This window comes from Cydia pomonella, chromosome 5 (assembly GCF_033807575.1).
Source record: "Cydia pomonella isolate Wapato2018A chromosome 5, ilCydPomo1, whole genome shotgun sequence".
NCBI lineage: Eukaryota > Metazoa > Arthropoda > Insecta > Lepidoptera > Tortricidae > Cydia > Cydia pomonella.
In genome coordinates this window covers 7,240,536-7,263,890 of record NC_084707.1, presented here as the reverse complement: position 1 = coordinate 7,263,890, position 23,355 = coordinate 7,240,536, and the positions used below count along the sequence as shown (strand labels likewise).

At 38.2% G+C, this 23,355-nt stretch overlaps 1 protein-coding gene across 1 annotated transcript; it reads right to left on the bottom strand.

Moving 5' to 3' along the window:
• Positions 1-1,854: 1,854 nt before the first annotated feature.
• LOC133517591 (protein Wnt-1) lies at positions 1,855-22,327 on the bottom strand. Its single transcript, XM_061850919.1, has 4 exons — positions 21,851-22,327; positions 14,895-15,157; positions 6,234-6,532; positions 1,855-5,409 (listed from the first exon to the last, which is right to left on the bottom strand). Exons 1-4 carry the CDS (start codon positions 21,940-21,942, stop codon positions 4,885-4,887), a joined length of 1,179 nt encoding a protein of 392 aa, XP_061706903.1. The 5' UTR covers positions 21,943-22,327; the 3' UTR covers positions 1,855-4,884.
• Positions 22,328-23,355: the final 1,028 nt, after the last annotated feature.

Genomic DNA, 23,355 nt, shown 5'->3' with positions numbered 1-23,355 from the left:
GTCGCAATAAAATAAAATGGCGGAGATATGACAGTATTCGTTGCATCACTGAGCGCGAGCATAAATTTGAAAAGGGAACATCATCATATATCGAACTGTGGACAACCCTGGACGCTGTTTTCGAATGCTCCACTACGTATCCTGCAACGTCGAAGAAAACGTACAGTGAACATGATAGGGTTACCCCTAAGAGTGAAAGAGAGGTGAAGTGATGGGAATTGTGACCCGATATGTAATAGTCGATGCAAAGTAAGACAGACAAGGTGATGTCGACAGATAAATGTCTAATGGAGATGTAATGTCTTGTAGGTTTGCGGTAATGATAATATGTCATGCTGTGAGCGTAATATGTGATGTAATTGAGTGGCCAATGGAATAACATTAAGAAAGGTAGGTTCATTATTTTGCTGATCGGGAAGTATTCTTGGGTTGTAAATGTGACGGGTGTGTTCGTAATTTCTCAATTATTGGCTTCCTTCTCTTTACTTTCATAAGCGAACGTTCAGAATACAATCGACAGGCATTAAATAAGGTGCCTATGTATGACTTCAGAAGTCCCTGTAGACTTAAGTACTTTGTCACAATATAATGCCACGTCAAATATCATGGTAGGTTAGTTATTCTTATTTTTATTTTATGGATATAGATTCGTAGGCTCGGTAAAAATTACTAGGTAAGTATTCTAAGTAATCATTTAAGTTACATAGGTATACACAATATGAAAATCCTCACTCCTGGTCCAAAACGCATGCCTCTAGGTGATATACGCACTGGAAATGTATCCTCTGAAAATGCGCCGGGTTCAAAAGTATAATACTCTGTATCTTGACCCTAAACTGCTGGTGGACATCGGTCGACGTTGTCTTAAAAGTACCTAATTTTTTCCTACGGTCGCCATCAGTTATATCGGAGCGGCTAAGGTTCTCACAAATATCTGAACACGCATTCTAGCACCTTGACAAGAAAGGCATGTTCAGATATTTGTGAGCACCTTTGCCGCTCCGATATAACGATGGCAACTGCAGCTGTATTACTGTTGCGACATTACTGCTGCAGGCGCTGTCACTGTCGTCCATAATAAAATGAATGACGTTTGTTCAATCCGTGACTCATTTTATCAAAGAAATATACCGTCCGGTGAGAATACTTTTGAGCAATACGCCAGGACAGCGAAAATAAGCAAAAAACAATAGGTATTTTTCGAAAAAATGTATATTTACGAAATTTTGAACTTATTTATCATTTAGGTACATACGTTTACTACTCATAGTGCCATACAATTTTTTTTATATATCATGATTCATGAAATAAAAGCATTTTTATTATTGTCATATCCGTTTTTGATGAATAATAGTAACATGACTCAAAATTTTGGATATGTCACAATTTTCGTGATAATTTTCTGTTAACAGAGCGTAATTATCCGTTAGCAAAACACAGATATGGCATGAATATATTATTATGATAAAAATATTCACCGCTTATCTTCTTAAAGTACGCTAAGCACGAATAATTTCGTTCATTGACCCTTCTGTTCCTATCTCTATAGCATGCGCATAAATGACCCCAGCGGTCAATGCCACGGTGCGAGTGGGACAGCGATATAATTATGCGCGAGCGATAAAGATAGCAAATGAAGGGTCAATGTACTAATTGTTCGGGCTTAGCGTCCTAATTTTAGCTTCGGTAGTTCAGTTGAAAGAACAACGGTTTATTTTAAATCTTTCCTACTTTATTTCAAAAATTGAGTTTTAAAGTTTTGTTCGAGACTTCACTGTAAGATTGTTGGTTGAACCGACTATTCTTGAATAATAGTCATCGAACGAGCATAAAGCAACTTATCACTTCTACCTACCTTAAGCCACAGTTTCCAGAACTTGTGTGTTATACAGGTATTGTACGAGTATGGTTTTTTGTCACGTTTGATTTACGCCAACAAAGTTGCAGGTTAAGAGTTGGTGATATGGGAATAAAACATAGTCAAATTTTTTTGATTGATTTTGTATTTTTAGTAACAACTAATCAATATTTTAATTATAAATAGATACTGCTAATGTACAACCAATACTATAATAAAATGTGTCAACCCCAAAAGTGGTCACTGGACGAAATATAATTTCAAAAGGTACGTTCATCTATACAACAAGAGTGAGATTCAGATTAGTTCAGCTGATTTCAATTTTATTTTACCTAAGATTTACAATTAAAACTTTCTACTATCTCATAAATAACTTAAAATATCAAATAAGAGTTTATTTACATGCGTAAAATTAATTTTAAAAACTGCATTTTATTCGGAAAGACTTTAAAAAATGACAAACTGTCAAAAATAAAAAGGTAAATATTTAAAATGGCACCAATTTAATTTGATCTGTTGTTACTGGTTGTTTTAAATTAAGGTTAAAATACTTTTATCACAATAGATTTCATGTTAAAATTCAAAACAATGGCTTTACAAATCCGTCATGGATATTACATCTACGAAATTATAAAATACTTCAGTCTTTTTAAGTCCTCGTGGTTACCACTCGGCTCTCGTACAAAATTACAACTTACATTGCCACTGGCTAGCTTTAAAATCAGCACATCTTAACACCAAAATCATCTAATTTTGAACGCAAAACATGTTTGCAAATCGGAAAATAATTTACGTTTGATTAGGAATCCTTAATCTAGTATAGATGAATATTCATAATGAAAATCTTTACATTTAGTATCGTGTTTTATAAAAATATGTCTTTTAAATAAGGAAGTAATAATGAGTATGTCTTGGCCTCATCCGCTGAAAAGTAAGTAACGAGCATGTGAAAACTGGCTATGTCAACTTTCCGTTTATATATTTTTTTGACCTACAAGTGAAGATGGTCGCCAGTTTTCTTACATATACACTTTTAGACCCAAAAAAAGTACTTATCTATGACGAATTCTTATTGTCAGGTGAAATAATAATGGCCAATAAAACATGTACATACTCATTACAAAATATAATAAAACTACACATAAATGGAAAGGTTTTCTTTATCCCGATTCATCTAATCATTAATTTACTTTAAAGCAACATTTTAAAGTAAATTCATGCATAATAAAACAAATTTTCAATAAATATTAAAAAGAAACCTATGACAATACGTTTGCCATAATGTCCTTACAAGAAGGCTCAGCAGGGGTTACCTATTACTTACTGGCTAACTATTTTATATCACATAGCACGTACGATATATTTTCATAATAAATCCCTTTGAGGCAAACTATCGAATTTGGACAGTCAGGTTTAGTAGGTACGGTTATTGGGACATTGAGTATTGCCGTATATCCACTGAGAATGGAAACATTACGCCAAAAGGACCTCAAGGCTGAGCCATGCCGGATGCGTAATGTAGCAAGGATTCAAATCCCGTCATAAATACGCGTATGCACACGCTGATTGTAATATCTGGAAGAATGTAACAGTTGACTAAAGTTCCATACATTACAACTGACGTGACGTTAGAACGCGCGTCTCTACTTAGGGAGCTGAAGGCGTGCTGCAAACGCGTCTGGTTTAGGCATCGGTCTTTAAAGCTAGGCTCTTGGCAATTGTATGACAGCAAATTTAATTTAGGATCAAGTACAAAAACGCCCCAACCTCAATGGATACGTCGGGTATCCTTCAATCTGTCATAATATTATTCATTAGTGGAAATAAATCAACGATGGTCTGTAAAAATTATCAGTTAAAAATCATCAATTTGTATATCGCATGCATTAATCAATAGTTTTGTAGATACTTCTACTAAAATCCGTAAAATCGGCAAAATATAAAGTTACTAAAAGTAACACACATGCTTTTACATAAGGACAGGTATATTAAGAACAGCGTAAATCGACGAGCATAATGTATAAAATGTACAACATGTGTCAACCTCGCGTGCATATTATCTCGGACTATCGGACGCAGCATGCATACAATATTATACGTATAATACTGATTATTTAATTCGTTTAATATTTAATTAAAATTCTCGAGAGCGTTTATCTCGTAATGTGGGACACTTTTACGACGACTACTTGCGGGCTGATAACAGGCTCCCAGCGTCCGCGAAGACACCCTATGCCTTCGGAATAAGACACAAATTCCAATAACAAGCCTAATTATAATATGAAAATTATATTTATAAGATAATTTCGCTTTTGATTCAACAGTTATACGTGCGTGCACAGTAGGATGCATTAATATAACTAATTAACCCGATATAATCATTGCAATTGTTATATCCAAGTATAACTATCCGCAAAAACAAAATCTATCTATTATACACAACTTTGAAATGATATTAAGAAATATCAATTAAAGTCAGAATAAGCGTAGCGTAGGTGTCTCCAGTCGGAGCGCAGTCAAACGGAAATAATACGTATAGGTACCATATCTAAAATAAATAAATTATACACCTGACTGCATAAGGAAACCAATAAAACCAATTCCGATTGTACCAGGGATGACAGGCTGACAGAAACAAATCGTCATTAAACTGGTCTCATTAGTTTCCGAATGACAGTGTTCACAAAAAATAACGTTACTAGATCACATGTTCGCACTTAATAGCCAAATAAATTAACCGGGCGAGTGGGCCGAGATTACTACACAGTATATCGCTTATTTTAATTTCACGCCGGATCAATTATACGCGTAAAAAAGAAGAAATAAACAGTGATATAGAACTATTTACATAAGTCAACATGAATTACGATTTCGTCGACTCCGATAGAAGAAAAAGTGAAGCGATTATATACACGGTCCGTTATCTGCCTTGGAGCACTTTAAACGGGTCCACTCTCGAGTCCGAGTCACAACCACCAGAATTTCTAATCACAAGTGTAACAGGTACACAGTCCGACGTCTGACGCCTATAAGCACGTGTGGACCTTCTTCTGGGTATGACAGACCTTGCATTTGACCTCGCAGCACCAGTGGAACGTGCAGTTGCACCGCTCCACGACTGTCATCTCTACAGTCTTGAAGCCGCGGCCGCAGCACATGAGGTCACAGCCGTCGACGCCTATACTCGTCTCGTTGCAGGTGCGCCCGTGCGTGCCGGGGATGCCCAGCCGCGGATTTTTTTCGCAGAATCCTGGTGAGGCTTCTAAGTAGACCAGGTCTTTGACGCCCGGCGACTTGTGGTCAGGGTTGTGCGGCCGCAGTTGGAAGCCGTACCGATTTCGTCGTGGCACGCGGTGCGGCGCCGCGTCGTTGCGCTGCACGGGCGCCTCCTCCGCGTTGTGCATCATCACGCGCGACGCGCCGTCGAACCGGTCCTTGAGCGCGTCGCCCACCGACCGAAAGCTCGGCAGCCGCATCCAACACGTCTTCACCGTGCAGGATCCCGACATGCCGTGGCACTTGCATTCTTGCCGCATCTCCGTTTGCACGTGCTGCCAACAAAATAATATTATTAGTACGGAATTGCCGCTGCGCCTAGGAGGGGGTCTCGATAGAAGCATTAGAAACATAATGATGTACGAATATCTTTAAATTCCTTCGATAAGCGTCGATAGTAGTGATCGATGATTCCTTAAGCGCACTCCGTCGATCGCATCTCACGATCGAGCAAATTGTTACAAATCGTGAGGAGGTGGGCCGGTCGTCACCGCGTGTGGACCGATCATAAATCATGCTCTAGGGACATTCATCATTCTTAGAAGGTAGATAAATGACGTGAGGACGGAGACAGTAAATATTTTACTATCCCCGAGCGCTGGCGCTTCGTAAAACGCGGAACGCGTATTTATTCATTCACATTGTACGGTCGAGTGTCCAAATATGTGTAAAACAATCGATGGAATGTCGTGAATATTCATCAGGTGGACACCCAGTGCGTGTGTCGTGACAGGAATTAAGCGCGTGGCTTAATGATGCGGCCGGGTGGCTCGAGGCGCCCGTCGTCCCTTTTTGATGAATTTTAGGGGGAAACAGACAGTGAGTATGCAAATGGTGGGTGCGGTGGGAGGGAGCTGCGCGAGCGCAACGAATGGGTGGCGGTCGTGCCGGCCCGGCCCGCGGCGTAATTAATGCACGGGCGACGCGTCAAGTGGCGAGGATCGATCGTCACCCGTAATGGTAATGTAAACACGCCAGACGACAATGCCTGTCGTTGGCTCGATAGCTGATTGTTTTATTTAATGGATGTTTATGAGGTGCTACCGGCTAAGTGGCTATTGGATAAGCGTTGATGGATCGAGTGGGCCAATCGACTTACCGCTCGGCCGGCTTCGTTGTTGTGTAGATTCATTTTTTCTCGGAGCGTTTTGCCGCGCTCGCCGGTATCGACGAATTCGCGGCTGAAGCGGAAGCCGAAGCCGATATTGTCGCTGCAGCCGCCCCACTTCCAGACGCGCACGTTGGCAGCGGCGGCGGAGCGGCTGCGGTGCGGCTGGCGGTCGACGTGCGAGTAGTCGCACGTGCAGGACTCGATGGCGCCCTCCGCGCACGCCCGCGACACCGCGTGCGCTACTCCTGCGCTCGTTATTGCGTATATGAACGCTGTTTCTCTGCAACCTAGGACAAGAAACACAAATTGTAGATTTTTTAAACCAAAACCGTAACATGGTAGCCCCTTATGGCCCTTAGCGCACTATAAATGACATAGTTTTGTAACTTCTATAGCTGCATTTCATTAGCAATAACTAATTATGTTGAGTCAATAATAAAACGAATATGCACTGCGGTATGCGAATGGAATGGTTCAATACATTTCTCAACTTGACATGTTTGGCATTTCATACAAATTAATTCGTTCCAATAACGGAGGGCCTTATTTTAATTACATTTATCGCGAAGGGTAGGAGAGGTATTAAAATATTTCAAAACGAGTCGTAAACAAATCGTATATGGCGCAGACCCTGTGGCACGATCGGTATTAGGTTAATTATATTGAGGTACCCATTGTCGTTTTATGAATTTATGGGTATGTTAATTAAAAGCGGGGACGACATTCCGAGCAAACAGAATAAGTCATGTTCGCTCCGGATTTAAGATGAAGTTTGAGCATAAAGCGAGCATCGCAGGCCCATTCATCCGAGGACGAGCACAGCGCATCCCGTATCGAATGCTATAAATAATTAATGGCCGGCATTAGAATCAAATACTCATAAAATACAATTAAAAGAGAGAGGGTATCTATATCTCCACGATTGAAAATAAAGAAGTGCCTTACCTACCCGAGAGATTATAAATTTGATCATTACAAGTGGTACGCGTCGATTCCTCTCTCTTAATATCGATTTAATAACCCCAGTGCTCGATTAAAGCGAGCCCAACTCTTTGTCTACGCAACAAGACGATATTATTAACGGGCCCGAATGAATAATGAATGACCGCCTAGCCGTCGAACATAATTAAATTTACATTCGTTTAAAAAAATGTGCATAAACTTTCTCGGCTGTCCCGTATGGACATTATCTCGTTATTAATTCGCGTATACATTGTAATTTTACGGCGTAATGCGTATTAATACCTCGGGTATTGTTAGTGTAGCTCTCATTAAGGGGTCTTACGCGTCAAGGCTGGGATGGAATTCCTCGCAGGCTATAAAACCCTCGATCGCTCACGAGATAGGCCCTCGATTAACGTAAAATTAGCAATTAATGTGGACCTAATGCCGGGCCGTGTCACCTCCCGCCGTACGATCTCGAGTGTACGACGCGCCAGCAACGCCTTTGGTGGGCTACCGGCCACCTCCCGCTCGGTAAAAACGAATGACTCCTTTATGGATGTAAAAATAATAAGGAACGCGTATTTGTTGTTATTTATATCAAAAATATGTGGAACGAGCCCGGAGCGCCAGCGTTATTAAGGACTCAATAAGCAAATGAAATCATTTTTTTATTGAGATGTCATCGTGCACCGATATAAATTACGGGACGCACACTGCCGCTCGGGACCACTTTTTGTTCGCTTTGGGATGTTATACAAAAGTATTTTATTCAGCAATTACTTTAGACGTTCGACTGGGAATTTTAATGTCAATTTCGCCATCATTCAATGCTCGGACGAAATTAATTCACGGTACAGAATACGAATACGAGCGTCGCAGAGCAGGGCATTTATCTTCTGTAATGACTTGGAAACGTTCTCTCGCATTAACTATAACGAATAGGTGCGGGCCAATTAAATATGGCACACGTAAATAACAATCGTAAAGTGATAGCTTTCGGCTAACACGGTTTCATCCGTGCGTTTTTGTAAACAAACTCTCCAACTTTATAACAAGTAATATGTTTTTATCTTTAACGCAAGAATCCGATTTATAGTTGGGTTATAAAACGGTAGAGGTCTGGTGCGTCGAGTGCGGAGGTCTGCCCGCGGGGAGTCGCCAGGTGCCCGACCACGTGCTGCGTCCAATAAACGGCTTCATAACGCGTAGATATCTGTCCACACATCTGTCAACAGACATCTGTGAATGAGTGCCCGCTGAGATTTTAATGCCGCCTCTTTCTTGACCAACGTAAGGACTAATTAATAAACTGCGCATTTTAATCGCTCTGTGACAATTTTCGAGGCTTCCATACCGATGATTCATCGACTTTGAAATAAATTAGAAATAACTCTACGTGTTTTAACGCGCGAGACAATATTTGCTCAACTATAAATAATTGTGCAATTTGTGTCCATGACCAAGCCCATCGGTTTCCCCGGCTACAAAGCCGATTGTCGCGTTTTGCGAATAAATCGCGACGTAGAAAAATTATGACAGATGCAAAGAGGTTCCATCCGAGAGGCCGCATTAGTCACGGTATTAAATAAAATGTAAATGTCCTTCCTCGGGCCTAATTAACCGCCCAAACAACTCTAATCCGACACCGGCCATACGTAACATGGACACGGACAATAGCGCCTGCGCGCGCCTGCATTGCCTTTAAAATAATCATATTTAACGTGCCCTATTATTTTATTATGGCAATTTCATCCCATCAAATCGCAGTCAAATAAGAACAAACATGAGTAATGTTAATCTATAAAAGTAAATTATTATTATAACTGATAATAAAGTGCTGTCGGTGGATTATCTGTGCGGATAATGAATGGTCGGCCGTACGGTTTACAGCGAGCAGCGAGCGATAATTCCATTCCGAGGATTGGCAGTTAAGGCGAGGCGTTGGGAATTTATAAAAGTCAAAATCTCGTAAATCGGATCGGCCGATCGCTCGTGCGAAATAAAACTTAATCACTGTTGACGCTTGACGAGCACCTGGCCACGCCGAATCATTCAATAATTCAATATTAATGCACTAATTAAATACGTCTCTGTCCGCATTAAGTCATCACGCCTAAGTGTTGCCACAAGATTAATAAGAAGGATTGACTTATGATGGTTCGCGCGTCGCGCGTCTTGTGCCTTATTATTTACAACGACTTACATTATTCAAATTTGATGGGACGTAATTACTCAAAACAGCGATAAATCACTCGTTTATAAAAGAAGCTACGGTGTTTGACCGGTTTGGTTTTGAGAGCCGCTCTATCGAACTATGATGAACTCATTACAGATTTGTATTTATACAACGTTTTACTGCCGCGTAATGACATTTTATCTCCAGCAGTAAGACTTCGATTCGTTTCGTCGAAATACATATAAAAATTACTCTGTAAAGTTGACTTAAGGTGCCGTTACAAAAATAAAAGGAACCTGCAATAGTAGCTAGCCATTAAGGTGCAAAAACAAAACAAAAGTGAACTAGTAAAGGTAATTTTGCTATAAAGGCTCGTCGAGAATGGGGCAATAAAAAGCAATAATTCATTTTCGTTATGCCGTGTATGGGTGATAATTTCACATTGATTCCGCGGTCCGAGCCTTCAGTGCGACAATTGAGAATTACGTCGGCCGTATATCACTCATTGTGAGTGGCACAAAGCGGCTACCACTCGGCCGGCTACCATCCGCCACCGCTCCCGGCCATCCATTTCCATTCCCATTGCCATTCACGCGACAGACAAAGACATTTGTTTTCAAACTCTAAAAAAAGTACCGAAAATAATTCCGTTTCAAGTGAGCTGTCAATAAACAATAACGGGCAGCTCGAGTTGAAACTTTTGATAGGTCGTAATTTCGCAACACAAAAACTTAAATTCCACTTTTTGTCTTAGCGGACCACGCGAGTAGAATAAAAACGAAGCGACGAAACTTCTGTATCTCAAAAACAATTCAAACGCCACAAAACCTAAAACGCTTATCTAATTGAGCATTAAATATTTCGTCGAGCGCATTTTGTATCCATTTTATTTTGTGAGTCGATCGTTTTATACGTTTTATCCACCCACGGCGATGGAATCTTGGGAGCCGATATTCGAAACACTTCAAAACAGGAAATATTTGAAAAAAGGTCGGGTTTTATTGGCCGAGTTACCTGCCATTAGGCGATGTTAGGTGTAAACGCGGCTTCCGTAGAGCTCGCTAAACTACTCGGCAGGAGGGCTCGCTCGCACCACAGGGACCCATATATTTTTCTATTCTCGACAATAACACGAGACATAAAAGCCCGAGCGCATTGTGCCGTTGTCATCATTTGTGTTAATGCGATGCTTGAGGTTTGCACCACAATGGGATGAAGACGTCTCGCCTAGTGTCAATGCTGTGACGACGTGTAAATTAGTAATTATTCGCGCCCTTCCGGGCGGTCTTTGTGAGCAGAGCGGTAATTATGTCGCGAGGCAAACTCTTTGTCAGCCAGTATTGGATGAGCGTTTTCTATTTACCTATGATTCGCGAGCTTCATTAACGGACGCTGCCTCCTGCTGAGATCGACTGCGTTTTTATGTGTTTCTCAAATGGAGGTAATTGCAAAGTATAAAAAATTTATCGTTGATATTTGCGGCAGTAACGCGCGGCCGCCCGCCCCGGTGCGCGTACTCTTAATAAAGTAATACTCTCTAAACACACACGCATATACCATAAATTTTGTAATCACTGAGGTTTTTTTAATCAGTGAAATTATAACGACGGTGGTCTCTGAGCTCTTTTAGCGAGGTCCTTTATTAAGAAATATAATATATATGAGAGTTTTAAGAGCATGCTGAGGAATGTCTACGTAATTGACATGAATATAAAATTATATGAATAGCCGGTAGATATAGATAGATATATATGTATGTATATTTCCATAGAACAATGCCCCTAAAAGTTGTTATATACTAAAAATATATCAGTAGCTTTGAAAAAATTGAAACTTATTTAACCTATTATACTATTCCTCGTTATTTCCTTTGAAATTTAAATTCCCATTTGGTCATAAAGCTATTCACAAAACGGCGATAATTATCGCTTGCGTGCTCAATTACTTTAAATTGGTTCTGTCTCTGCAATTTACATGTTTTATTTAAATAAATAATCCGGATCTGGACCGATAATAATTCTTTTGATTTACCAATCCACACAGACCTGTCTCGCCGCGGGGTAGTGTCGACCCCGAAACGTTTCTTTTTTCCAACTAATGATCATTAATATTGAGTAAACATATAAATCTAATTGCGATTTGTTACCAATCACCTTACATGAATATTTCATAAGTTAAATGGTTTATGGTCTCGTTTACGAAGCCTTATTAAGTGCCCATTAATGTTGAACATAGATATTGTGGTTGGCAAGAACCTTTTACAACTTGACCATAGGGTTACACAATTCGTAAAGTTTTATAATGCGTAGAAAGGATTCGAATGAACGGACCGACAACAAAGAATGACTCAATCTCCTCCATTCACAGCAATATTTAACATTCCCTAAGAAACGTGAGCGCACATTAAGAATAGCATCTTTCACTGCATTCGAAGCTAATAGAAACATCGTTTACCGCAAACGTTTGGACATTTCATTAACGCGAGTTCAATAACCGGAGCGCACTCCAGTCCAAACGGATGGCCCCAGATATCGATGAATTCAAAATAAGATCGAATTAGCTGGAGATATGGAAGCGAACGCTCTTAATTTTGAAGATAACCCCCGTAATGCGGGCGCGCCGACCTCCGATCTAAGGAAAGCTTTCCGATATAACTTTTTATTTATGTTTTAATCAATGCCAGACACTTTTTACACGGTTGCGTAAGAACGTGTTTATAAAAAGAGTGAACCAGACTGGATTGAATCGCATACTAATTAACTTATTTATCGAAAGATTAATTTCTATTGTTAATCGAATTTAAATAATCATTCCGAAAAGTCCGCTGCAAAGTTTGCAAACAGCAAAAAGCCTGCAAACGACAAAATTGAATTACAAACTGGCTTTTTTGCTGTTTTTATCGAATAATGCTCTTAAAAGACCAGATGTTCGCGAGCTCATAATAAGGCATATCGCGTACAAAGCATCGAAATCGGACACCGGAGATGGAACAACCATGATTCGGGCAACAAAGTAATCGTTTGCAGTCAAGCAACTTGATTGTTACGCAAATTGGTGCCTTAATGAGGGAGGATAAAAGCCATCCTATTTTTTCTGGACGGTGAAAGTGGTTTGGTTATTCAGGTCCGTGCGAGTTTAGCGAAGTGTCTACAAGATGTAGATGTTTTGACTGTTGTTTACACACACTAGAACTAATTTATTGAAACTCTGATCTACGCTAGTCGGTAAATTAACTAGGCTACTATAATATTTCTCACGATCACTTGTGTGTAAACTAAAAGGTCATTCTAGGTGTTAGTCAATGTCTATCCAATTACTTGTTATATTACCTGAGTCAATGAACCCGGGGTCGTATTCAGTAAGGAAAACTTAATACCAATATAAAATCTATTCATTGGTGAATATTAATGTGCCGCCGCCCTTTGTTTTTTAATCTATTTATAAAAAACTACAAAATATTTAGGTACATTATTGGGACCTTTTGAATTAAAAGCACTATATTATTTTATAAAAATTTGTATGCGTAACTTTACTGATCGTAAAGATACTGCAACTAATATAATCTGAGTGCTGCCAGCTATTGAGTTCGCTATCACAATCAGGCAAAATCATCCAGCGCTTGGCCTAAGGGGGCAGCATCTGTTAATTATACTAATGCTACTGTATATCTAATGTAAATGACGAATCCGCATGATTATGTATATGTATAAAAATAACTATATGACTCATCTACAGAACAATCAGTTTCAAGTTACGGATAAACAAGCTGAACGCTACATTATATAAACACTACAGCTTTTAAAACATCCCATCTGACGTCGCATTTGTCTCTTACTAGCCAGTATGTAAGGGCGAAAGAGATACATACTATATGTTGGGCATGAAAGCAAACGTTCTAGCTAATCACAATGCAATTTTAAGAGTACCTTCTAAAGTCACTTGCAATAAAACAAACTGAAATAAAGCTCAAAACAAGAAATCAATAACTTGGGGTAACTCTTTGGGATCATATCCTGGTAAGGGCATTTATTCGTATGTATTTAAGCAATTATATATTATATATATCGTTGTCTAAGCACTCACAATTTAAGTCTCATTAAGCTTACTGCGGGACGTAGTCAATTTGTGTAATGTCCTGTCGTATTATTTATTTATTTAACCAAAATAAGTAAATTTAACAAAGAAATTAAGGTTCTTACCATAAAGAGAACTTAAAAGTAAACAATTATTAAGAGAAGCATGAATCACTAAAGAGTTAAGCACATTCTCATCAGAGCGACAACTTTAATGACAACCTTTAGAATGATACAATGAATAAAACACTATCATTATTCCTCGTCCGCTATTATAATCTCTGTAGCCTGAAGTTTATTTATCTACAGCGTTAATACGAGTCCAAGTGAACCAGTATTGTGGAACTAATGGGGATCTATTTGCTGATTCGTATCTATTGATAATATCGCCCATTCAAATCGAGTAAATGGACTCTACGGTGCCAGTACTTTTAGATTATGGGATTTGATGCGTTGCTGGTCCCATATTAACACAGCCAAACCAGTGTATAAATGAGCTCTGACCACGCATAGTTGATACGGATTTCGGGGTCACAGTTATAATGGTGAAAAGAGCAGAAATATTCGCGGAGCGTCCAAGTGGAACCGTTGTAGGATAATGGTAATTTTGTGATTTAAGGGATCCAAATTATGGGACTTTTAGATTACTTTTGCGATAGTTTGATAAACTCACTATTTTACGTCAGGCACAATTTTTTATCGCAAACTCGTGTAATTTTGGTTTTAAGGACAATTTCATTATTGTCAAAATCCAAGAAAGAATCAAAGTATCCTAATATTATTCAATAACGTGTATTGAAGATTAAAGAAACAAACAAATTAATTTGCTAATACTCTTGCTTTGCTAGCAAACGAATTGTAACTCTATCATGTCTGCCAAAGGCCCAATTTCTGAAAACGTTCATTAAAATCAGATTCCCTTTAACAAATGTAAAAAAGAGCTCCCGTCACTCGGGCACACGTAATTGATCCCGGATGTTTTATCTTGATGAGCCCTTTATTCAGTCCCCGCTACCCCATTGAAGATATCATCTAAAGGGTTGCTTACAAATATCACTTAATTTGTACCCACTCTTTGTTACTTCACTAAACCCTCCACTTTTTACATTCAAAGCATTTCAATTGCAAGTTTTTAATCCATCGATAATCTGTTCTTCTCCAAAAAGAACTCTTATAGACTTGGTTTTTTAACTTTTGTTTTGCATCGAAATTGAGACAAATGAATGGCGCGTGATCTTAAAATGGCTGTTTAAGTTTTAAGCACTGGTGACGGGATCATCGTGATTTGGGTAGATAGCAGATTGTTGGTAACATCCATCTTAATTGTGGTAACATCCATCTTAATTGCGGTAATTATATAACTCTAACTTTTCCGATTCAACGTCTTCTTATAATCTAATATCATTTACATTTGCCTATGGTTACATTGACTACAGTTACAAAATCGACACTTACCTTTATCTACAATTTTGCCGAATAAATTCTTTCCTCTTAGAAAATTTCTTGTTGAACAGTTCCATCTTCTATATTTAAATTGGTGCTGGCACTCTGCGACAGCCATGCTGGCTCCTTTTGCGACTGCGGCGAGAACCCCGGGGTTCTCCCGCGCCAGCCGTCGCTGTTTCCTCCTCAACGTGGCGTGTACTGCGGGGTCCATGTATAACACGCCCGGAGATATAGGCGACAAATTATTTGGCTCCCCCGCTTTGGCGATACCCCTGAAACAAAACGAAACGCTACAAAAACGATCCACTTTTGTCACCGTTGCAAAAGACAATGGCATCCCAAAAAAACATAATCCGAACGCCACTTAAGGCCGGGTGCTCGAAATGAACTGCTCATTTGAAAAGGTAAAGACAACAAACAATTGACGACCGAACTGTCAATCCGCAGACGTTTAGATAAATATTTGCGTCGCGCATTAATCTTGGAGGGCCCGAGTCAACAGGCAGAGCGATCGAGATCACGGGCTGTTGACTCGTCCTCGGTTCGAAAACTTGGTCTTCGGCCACAAAAAAACCCGGAGCACTCGCCGGCCGCTCCAAACGCTGGAAATGGTATTACTTTTCTATTTGCTTTTCTTTGTAGTCGAGTGTTACGTAAATATGGACGCGTTCGTCGGAAATTCTCATTTCCTCTAAGAATTTGTGGAGACGCTGCGACACGGTTTTGTTTTTAGATTTTAAGGCTTTCTTTACTTTTAGTCCAAGATTTATGGGCGCTAACTTGTTTTCTTTAACTCCTTTAAACCTTTTTTTCTTCTGGCTTTGACATTCGATTTGCTCTTAAATTTTTTGTTGCAGTCTGTCTGAATAAAATTATCCTAATAATGTGCCAAACATCGGTGGCAATAAGATATTTCAAGATTGTTATCTAATGATTACATCAAATTTAAATAAGTCACATAAACAGCATTTAGTTCTTTATAGCAGGTAAAATAATACATTTACATAAATCAAATTTCTTATTTTGAAACTCAATACGTTAATTAATTAATATCGGGTAATTCTTTTTCTTCAATACAAGCAACAACATGCAAGTGCATTTAAAATCAAATTTTTTATTAGGTCCAATTTTATTTGCCAGTTAATTTAATTTATGCAATTATATATCATCATCACCGTGGTCACTCATCGAAAAGTTACTGAACTTTATCATAATATCTCGGAATGGAAATATCACACGTCGACAATTTAAAAAGATCTTAATCCGATATTGGGTGCTACAAAAAAAATCGACACCTACAACTGCTTGGAAAACAAAGGATATTTGCCTGTCCATATATAGTTCTTAGCACTTGTCATGTCAGTAGGAAACTAAATACGAAGCGAGTCTTAAGGGAAAAAATCATGAATGACTTTCACGAGCACACGAAATGTTTGGACAGCGATAAAGGCCTGTATGAATGTGTCAAAATAACAAATATTGTCTTTGGAAGGCTTGGGCTCTTATTCGGGTAATTAAGCGTTTCCTTGGGTGATGAAAGACGGAATGGTACTCTTAATACTCACAACGAAAAAACGGAAAATATGAATTCACTCAGATTTTTTGTTTTAAGCTCGCTTAGGTATGGCTGCGTTCTAAGTTCTTCAGATGAAGCAAATTTTAAAATGAAGCAGATCTTCTTGTACTGTGCAATGTACATTGTTACATTAACATTGAACTTAAAAATGTCATTTCAACTGTAACAATAACACTATTCAAAATCACTATGGAATACCCATACGCTCTAAACGATTTTGTGAACCAGTTTAATCGGGATGAGACAAGTTCAAACTTGAAACAGTCTAATAACATTAATATCAAGCCATTCGAGTATAATGTAATGAAGCCATTCTGATGTGATGGTGACATTACATGAATGAATAATGTCGTCTAATTGAATGAACATGGCTCGATAGATGTAGGTTGAAAAAGGTTAACAAGTATTAAATTTATTATTTAATCAATGAAATTGTAATGATGAAAGTAATTTAACTAATCAATTGAATAGGAATTAATAGAAATATTTAGTGTTATGTCCGATTTACTCGGGTGCTAGTTCCTTGTGCTAAATTAACCTGTGAAATATATTTTGGCACGAAATGTACGAGAAAAGTCCATACCCATCGACTTGATCGTTTAATGCATTTTTACTAACGACAGTTCTTTAGTAAAAATTGATTAAATGTTCACATTCTAAATAGGTTAATATACTGAAATAAATACAACAAAGGACCGCTTTGAACAGTACAGAGGAATATAAAGTCGATGGAGGACTTTTCTCGTACATTTCGTGCCAAAATATATTGCACAGGTTTTAGCACAAAAAACTAGAGTATTATATTATTTGGTTTTATTGACATTCGAATTTTTGGTACAGTCGCCATCAGATATATCGAAGCAGCCAAGGTGTTCACAAATATCTGAACAAATAGCGAGATTGTGAGCGCCTTGGCCGTTGATGGCAATGTACTATTGACCTGCACTAAGGGTCAATTGTAACACAAGGAGTCATTGACGAAAAACTGGATCTCCTGCCATACCCTTACCATTAGTTAACATTTACCCCAAAAATACGCAGACCGTTTCGGTTCAGCACCTTTAAATTCTGAACTTGGAACTTCTTCTTGGTCCTCGCCTTATCCCGTTGCGCGGGGTCGGCTTTCTTGATTTTGAGGCGACATCTATTCCGCTGTTTTGCATCGTCGACAGACAGGCCACATTCTTTCATGTCCTTCTGGACGTTAGTCATCCACGTGGTCTGTGGCCTGCCCTTCCCTCTCTTTTGTGTAGTCATGGAAAGGCACTTTTTAACAATATGGTCATCGTGTCTACGCTGCACATGCCCAAACCATCAGTGTAAATTATATTTTGACAACTAGGTACATAAAGTAAATATGTCACATTATTTGTCATGTTACTTACTTTTACTTGAATGCTTAACTATTATAATCGTTAGACAGAAAATCTCAAGTTTCACACACTGATACGTATTTGCACTAACATATTTTATCTTTTAAACATATAATTTCCTATATTACCAGCTTTTAAGACGAAAGTGGAGGACCCGCGCGAAACCAAAGTGGAAGTCCCGCGCGAAACCAAAGTGGTGGACCCGCGCGTAACCAAAGTGGTGGACCCGCGCGTAACCAAAGTGGTGGACCCGCGCGTAACCAAAGTGGTGGACCCGCGCGTAACCAAAGTGGTGGACCCGCGCGTAACCAAAGTGGTGGACCCGCGCGTAACCAAAGTGGTGGACCCGCGCGTAACCAAAGTGGTGGACCCGCGCGTAACCAAAGTGGTGGACCCGCGCGTAACCAAAGTGGTGGACCCGCGCGTAACCAAAGTGGTGGACCCGCGCGTAACCAAAGTGGAGGACCCGCGCCAAACCAAAGTGGAGGACCAGCGCGAAACCGCTTTTTCATAAAAACGAAGTCCTCATCTTCCTCTCTGGATATTAACATTATTGAAAATATTTTGACACAATTTGTTGTGTATCAACCACAACTATACCCCTACGTTTAACTTATTTAGATTTTTTTATTATTATAAGAGTTAGGAACATTTAAAATTTTGTATGGATTGTGTTTTTCGCTCCTAATTTTTACAATAATCAATAAATCGAAAAAAGTCAAACGTAGGGGCATAGCTATGGTTAATATACATCAAATTATGTAACAATATTTTCCATAATATCAATATCCAGAGAGGAAAATGGGGACTACGTTTGAATAGATAAACGGCCTTTCCTTTAACAGTTATAACTCGTTTTATTCCACGTGAACAAATAATCTTTCAAAAAAGACGCTTTACCTGTAATGACGTATCTTGCCTACTTACTGGTTTTCGTACAATGAATATCGTATTGCAAAAATATAGTCAGCAAAATTTACTAAAATTTCAAGCAACCTCAATTGATATTTTTAACCACACGACGTTTAAATCTTTATAAACAGCCTGCTTTATCTGTGTTATCGCGATACAGGCACGCGATTTCGTAGCGTTATACCGGGGAGATGTGATGAATACAAATTAGTTGAACAATTTTGTGTTATCTTTTATCGCGGTGTGTAGGAGTTTTAATACTTAAAAAATAAAGTAAAGTTTAACACGCGCGTTGGCATGTTTCTTAAAGGTGTTTTTGCGGTTTATCTAGGTGGGTTTAAATGTTCAGTTTTTAAGTGGTTCCGGCAGATGGCATTTGGTTAAGTGAGTAGCGAAAGGGGGATTCGTTTCCTTAATGACAAGAGAATGCTTACGTTCTAAAAGTATATGTTTATTAGTTGTAAAAGAACTTGCTATCATATTTTTTCCTTGTTTTGCTTAAATACATTTAAAAAATGTGATCCTATCATCAATGATAAAAATAATCGTAAAACATATGCCGTCGGCATAGTTATTAATGGACGAAATTATATGTGTGTGTATATCAAAATACCTAATCTGTGAAATACCTTTGTAAAATAATAGCATACAAATATATAAATTTAGTAAAAATAATTAATGCAATGGTGCCGTCGGTAAGCATTCAATAATATAATTATATTGCATATTAATAGTGCAAACTGTAATGTATTTGCATGAATTTAATAACGGTTAATTAACATAAACAAAGTTATAGTATTTAGTTTATTAGTAAAACAAACAATCAAGTTGGGTACGCGTAACGCGAGCCTGTTAGCTCTGATATCGTGATAAGGCCTGAATGTATTAAAAACGTGATAGAAGCGTCTTTTATTTAATTGAACAATTAAAAGTCTTGAAAAACTATCCTCCAACTATTTATTGGTAACTACACCTTCAGATACCTTGACGTTACTTAAGGTATCGATGGCCCAGCGTAGGCCAGTCTCAGGAACGCAGCTATGCGGTGGACTGAGATAGCAATATCACTTGCTCCTTCTAACGCATATATGGGTCCCTTGGACTGGCCTACGCTGGGCCATCGTGTAGTCCTCTACACCATTTCATCATCATCATTTCATTTCATTTTTTCATTCTTATGGCTCCTGCCATAAGAATGAAAATAAGCTCCATGTACGCCATTATTACTTCTTTTTGATTATTTTAATTATGACGTTTTTTTTAGTTATGAAGATGTCATTATAAGATATTGTAAGATCTTGGGTATAAAAATAATGAATAAATATAAATAAACGTAGACATGACAGATGTCAATACATATTTAATAATTACCGTCGCAACTTTGCCGTCGGCATTTTTCATTTGAGTCTAGGTTACAAAAATGTATTACATATTACAATTCGATATAAGTCACATACAACATAATATTGGATTCCTTTTTTGTTAGAATTGAAACGTAACAATCAAAGTGATTCATAATTACGGGAGTGATATAAGAGTTTTTCTATACCTATAGTTAAACAAATTACATAGTTACCTACACATATTGGATTATTAAACACGAATCTTATGTCTTCTAAAAAAGTAATTAACATTCAAGTAAAAGACATAATTTGTGGCGATTATTACGTATAAATATTACTTTTATTCATTCATAAATGTAATAACTATTATATTTTCCGTCTAAAAGATGACTAGGTCTAGTGTGGTATTAGGCAAGACATACCAGGAGCGCAGAGATAGGAAGAACAAATACAAAGTAAATGCTCCCGTCCGTCACCCGGGATCACATGTCGCCTTGTCTAGGAATAACAATCCACCAGTCTCTGTGTTGTTTATTATACACTAACGTAAAGTTTATAACCTTTTACTTCAATGAAATATGTGTCAGAAAGTGACGTTTTTATATGACAGGTTTCAAAGTCGAACAATAAGACATTCGGTAGGTGCTATTTTAATGATTTAGTTAATGTTTTAAGCATTTAAGTAAACAATTACAGCATTTAAGTGAAAATTAGCTATTGTGTGCTGCCGGCATTAGTGGCATTACATGCTATCGATAGCCGGAAGATCGAATCAAAAAGGCTACAAATATTTTATAGCTGTGAACAATGAACTATAACAGAAATATTACTTTGCATTACACATTTAGTGCGGAAATACAATTAACTATGTACCTACCGTGTTTAGAAATCCACTTAAATAAAGTTGTAGATATAATTGTCAAAAATGATAATAAATATGTATTATAATAATATAACCACATTACAAACAACCGATTGGAATAAATAACCTCTAAATCAATCTACCTAGTGCACCTGCTAACCATATTTAATAAAATAGTTTAATTAGGCTGTTCATTTCAAGTTACAAACTTCCTCTTAAGTACATCTAAAATCCAACTATCTAAGAAACCTAAAAATAAAAGTGTTTATCTGTTAAATAAATGACAAGCCTACACGATGTTATATTTGTACAAATAAATCTTTATAATCCCTATCAAATCTAATGCAGCGCTATTTATTACTTGTCACAACAAACCAAAGCCAAGAAGATTACATCATTAATTAACTCAAACATTTAAGATTTTAGTTAGTTTAAAGTCAATAATTAAGTTTTAGTGGGCTATAACCCGCACGCGTTAGCTTTCTTTAATGATTTGCTAATTATCTCACTCGATTTATATGAGGGAAACATCTGGCTGTCAGCCGGCGGCGAGCGAAACTTAACTTTACTGCCTCACAATTACGATCCAATTTCGCTAAACTTTAACTTCTACATTAGTTAAACCTTTTGATTTTAAGTAACACTTTTAAGGTAGGCTTAAATTGTTGTGACATTAGTACGATTCGGTTGTAGTTTCATTGATGAAAACGTCATAACTTAAACTATAAGTTATGTTAACGACTAAGGCAATTTTATAACAGAAACTTTGTCAACACACTGTAATCTTCACTCAAACTTGACTTATATCCTTTCTACCTCTATCACTGTAGTTATCATAACAACCTTAAACCTTAACTCGCTAAGTCAAAAATCCAAAGACGAAAACAGAGTGTACTCACCACCACATGCTGCCGCGTCCTCTCCGAGGCTTGCCAGCGGCGTCGCACCGTATACACAGAACTGTGAGCACAAATAACCACAAACACTTCATTTTAAGGGGCGGGAGCGAGCATGAGCGCGGCCGGTCGTCGCACGGTCACGTCTGACGGCCGAGCCGGAGCCTCGAGGCGGGCCCGCGATGGAGGGAGGTCTCTGATCACCTGCCTACGTCCGATTGGTACGCGCCTCTATTTTTTTTCGACACATTGTAATCTTTGAGTTTAGGTCATTAGGTTGGTTATGCAATTGTTGCTTGGATTAGTTGTGCTAATGCTGTTTATATTTACATTGCCGAAACATACTTAGGTTAATAGCTTAAGGTAATTGACCGACTTTAAGTTTGCGATTTAGATAAAATGACACTGTGGCGTTTTGTTTTTTTTTTTACCTTATTACTAATGAGTTCTCACAGTTAATATTTATTTTTTCCGCATCTGATTTCATCATTATCTTTATCTAGATAACGAACAAGGCGTAGACTTTTTACCTTTAAACATGTAAACACCTCAATGACTAACCTATAACTAGGTAGTCAGGAAGATGGCGGGCAGCAATAGATCTAGTTTTTACTGGCCGCTACAAATTCCATTGAGCGCAGGAAAAAGCAACTGATGCAACCCAGTAATTTATGGCATGTGTTTGGTTTAAATAGGTATAATACAGTGTTGCAAGCTTTTTGCAGTTTTCCATCAATTAAAAGCTGGCGTAATATGGATTTTACAGACAGTTTAATTTATTTTTATTAACTGTCGCAATGTTAGGGCAAGGTTTAAGTGTAAGATATAAAAATGGTTACTTTGGAATGGCAACTTAATTTTAGGTAGTAGGCACTTTTTTACAATTTTTATTCATTTAACTATATAGTCAGTATTTAAGTATGTAGGTACTATAGAAAGTAGATAATGCCACTCAAGGCTTAAGGCACATAGAACCTAAATATTAGATACATCTTCGATTTACAAACAATGATTTTCATGTGTGACGTTTTTAACCAATGGACAACATTTTTGTCTGACGATACGGTCGATTTCTAATTAATACTTTAGTGTAATAGCGCCTTTATGATCATCTAAATATGTAACCTTATGCATGAAATATACATTTTTTTTAACAATTTAGAATTTTTTACAAAACATCCAATAATTCGCACCCGAGTCCTAGATCCCTGCGCCATAAATCGGGATCATGTCTATGATCGCGATGAGTCAGCGCCGGTGGGAGGGGCGGCGCGGCGGCCAATCAGCGCGCGGCGCCGGCGCAGCGCGCGGGGCGCACGTGTACCCAGTGTAGTGCAGCGCCTACGCTCGCACAGAACGCACGCTACATTGTAGTGCCTGCAATATGGCCAAATCTCAAAATAAATATTTTTTGATATTAGACCTTGATTTGAATAAAAGTATTCTTTAAAGTTTTTTGTGGCCGTATTGCGGGCACGATATGTTAAAGTTATGCAATTTTTTTTACT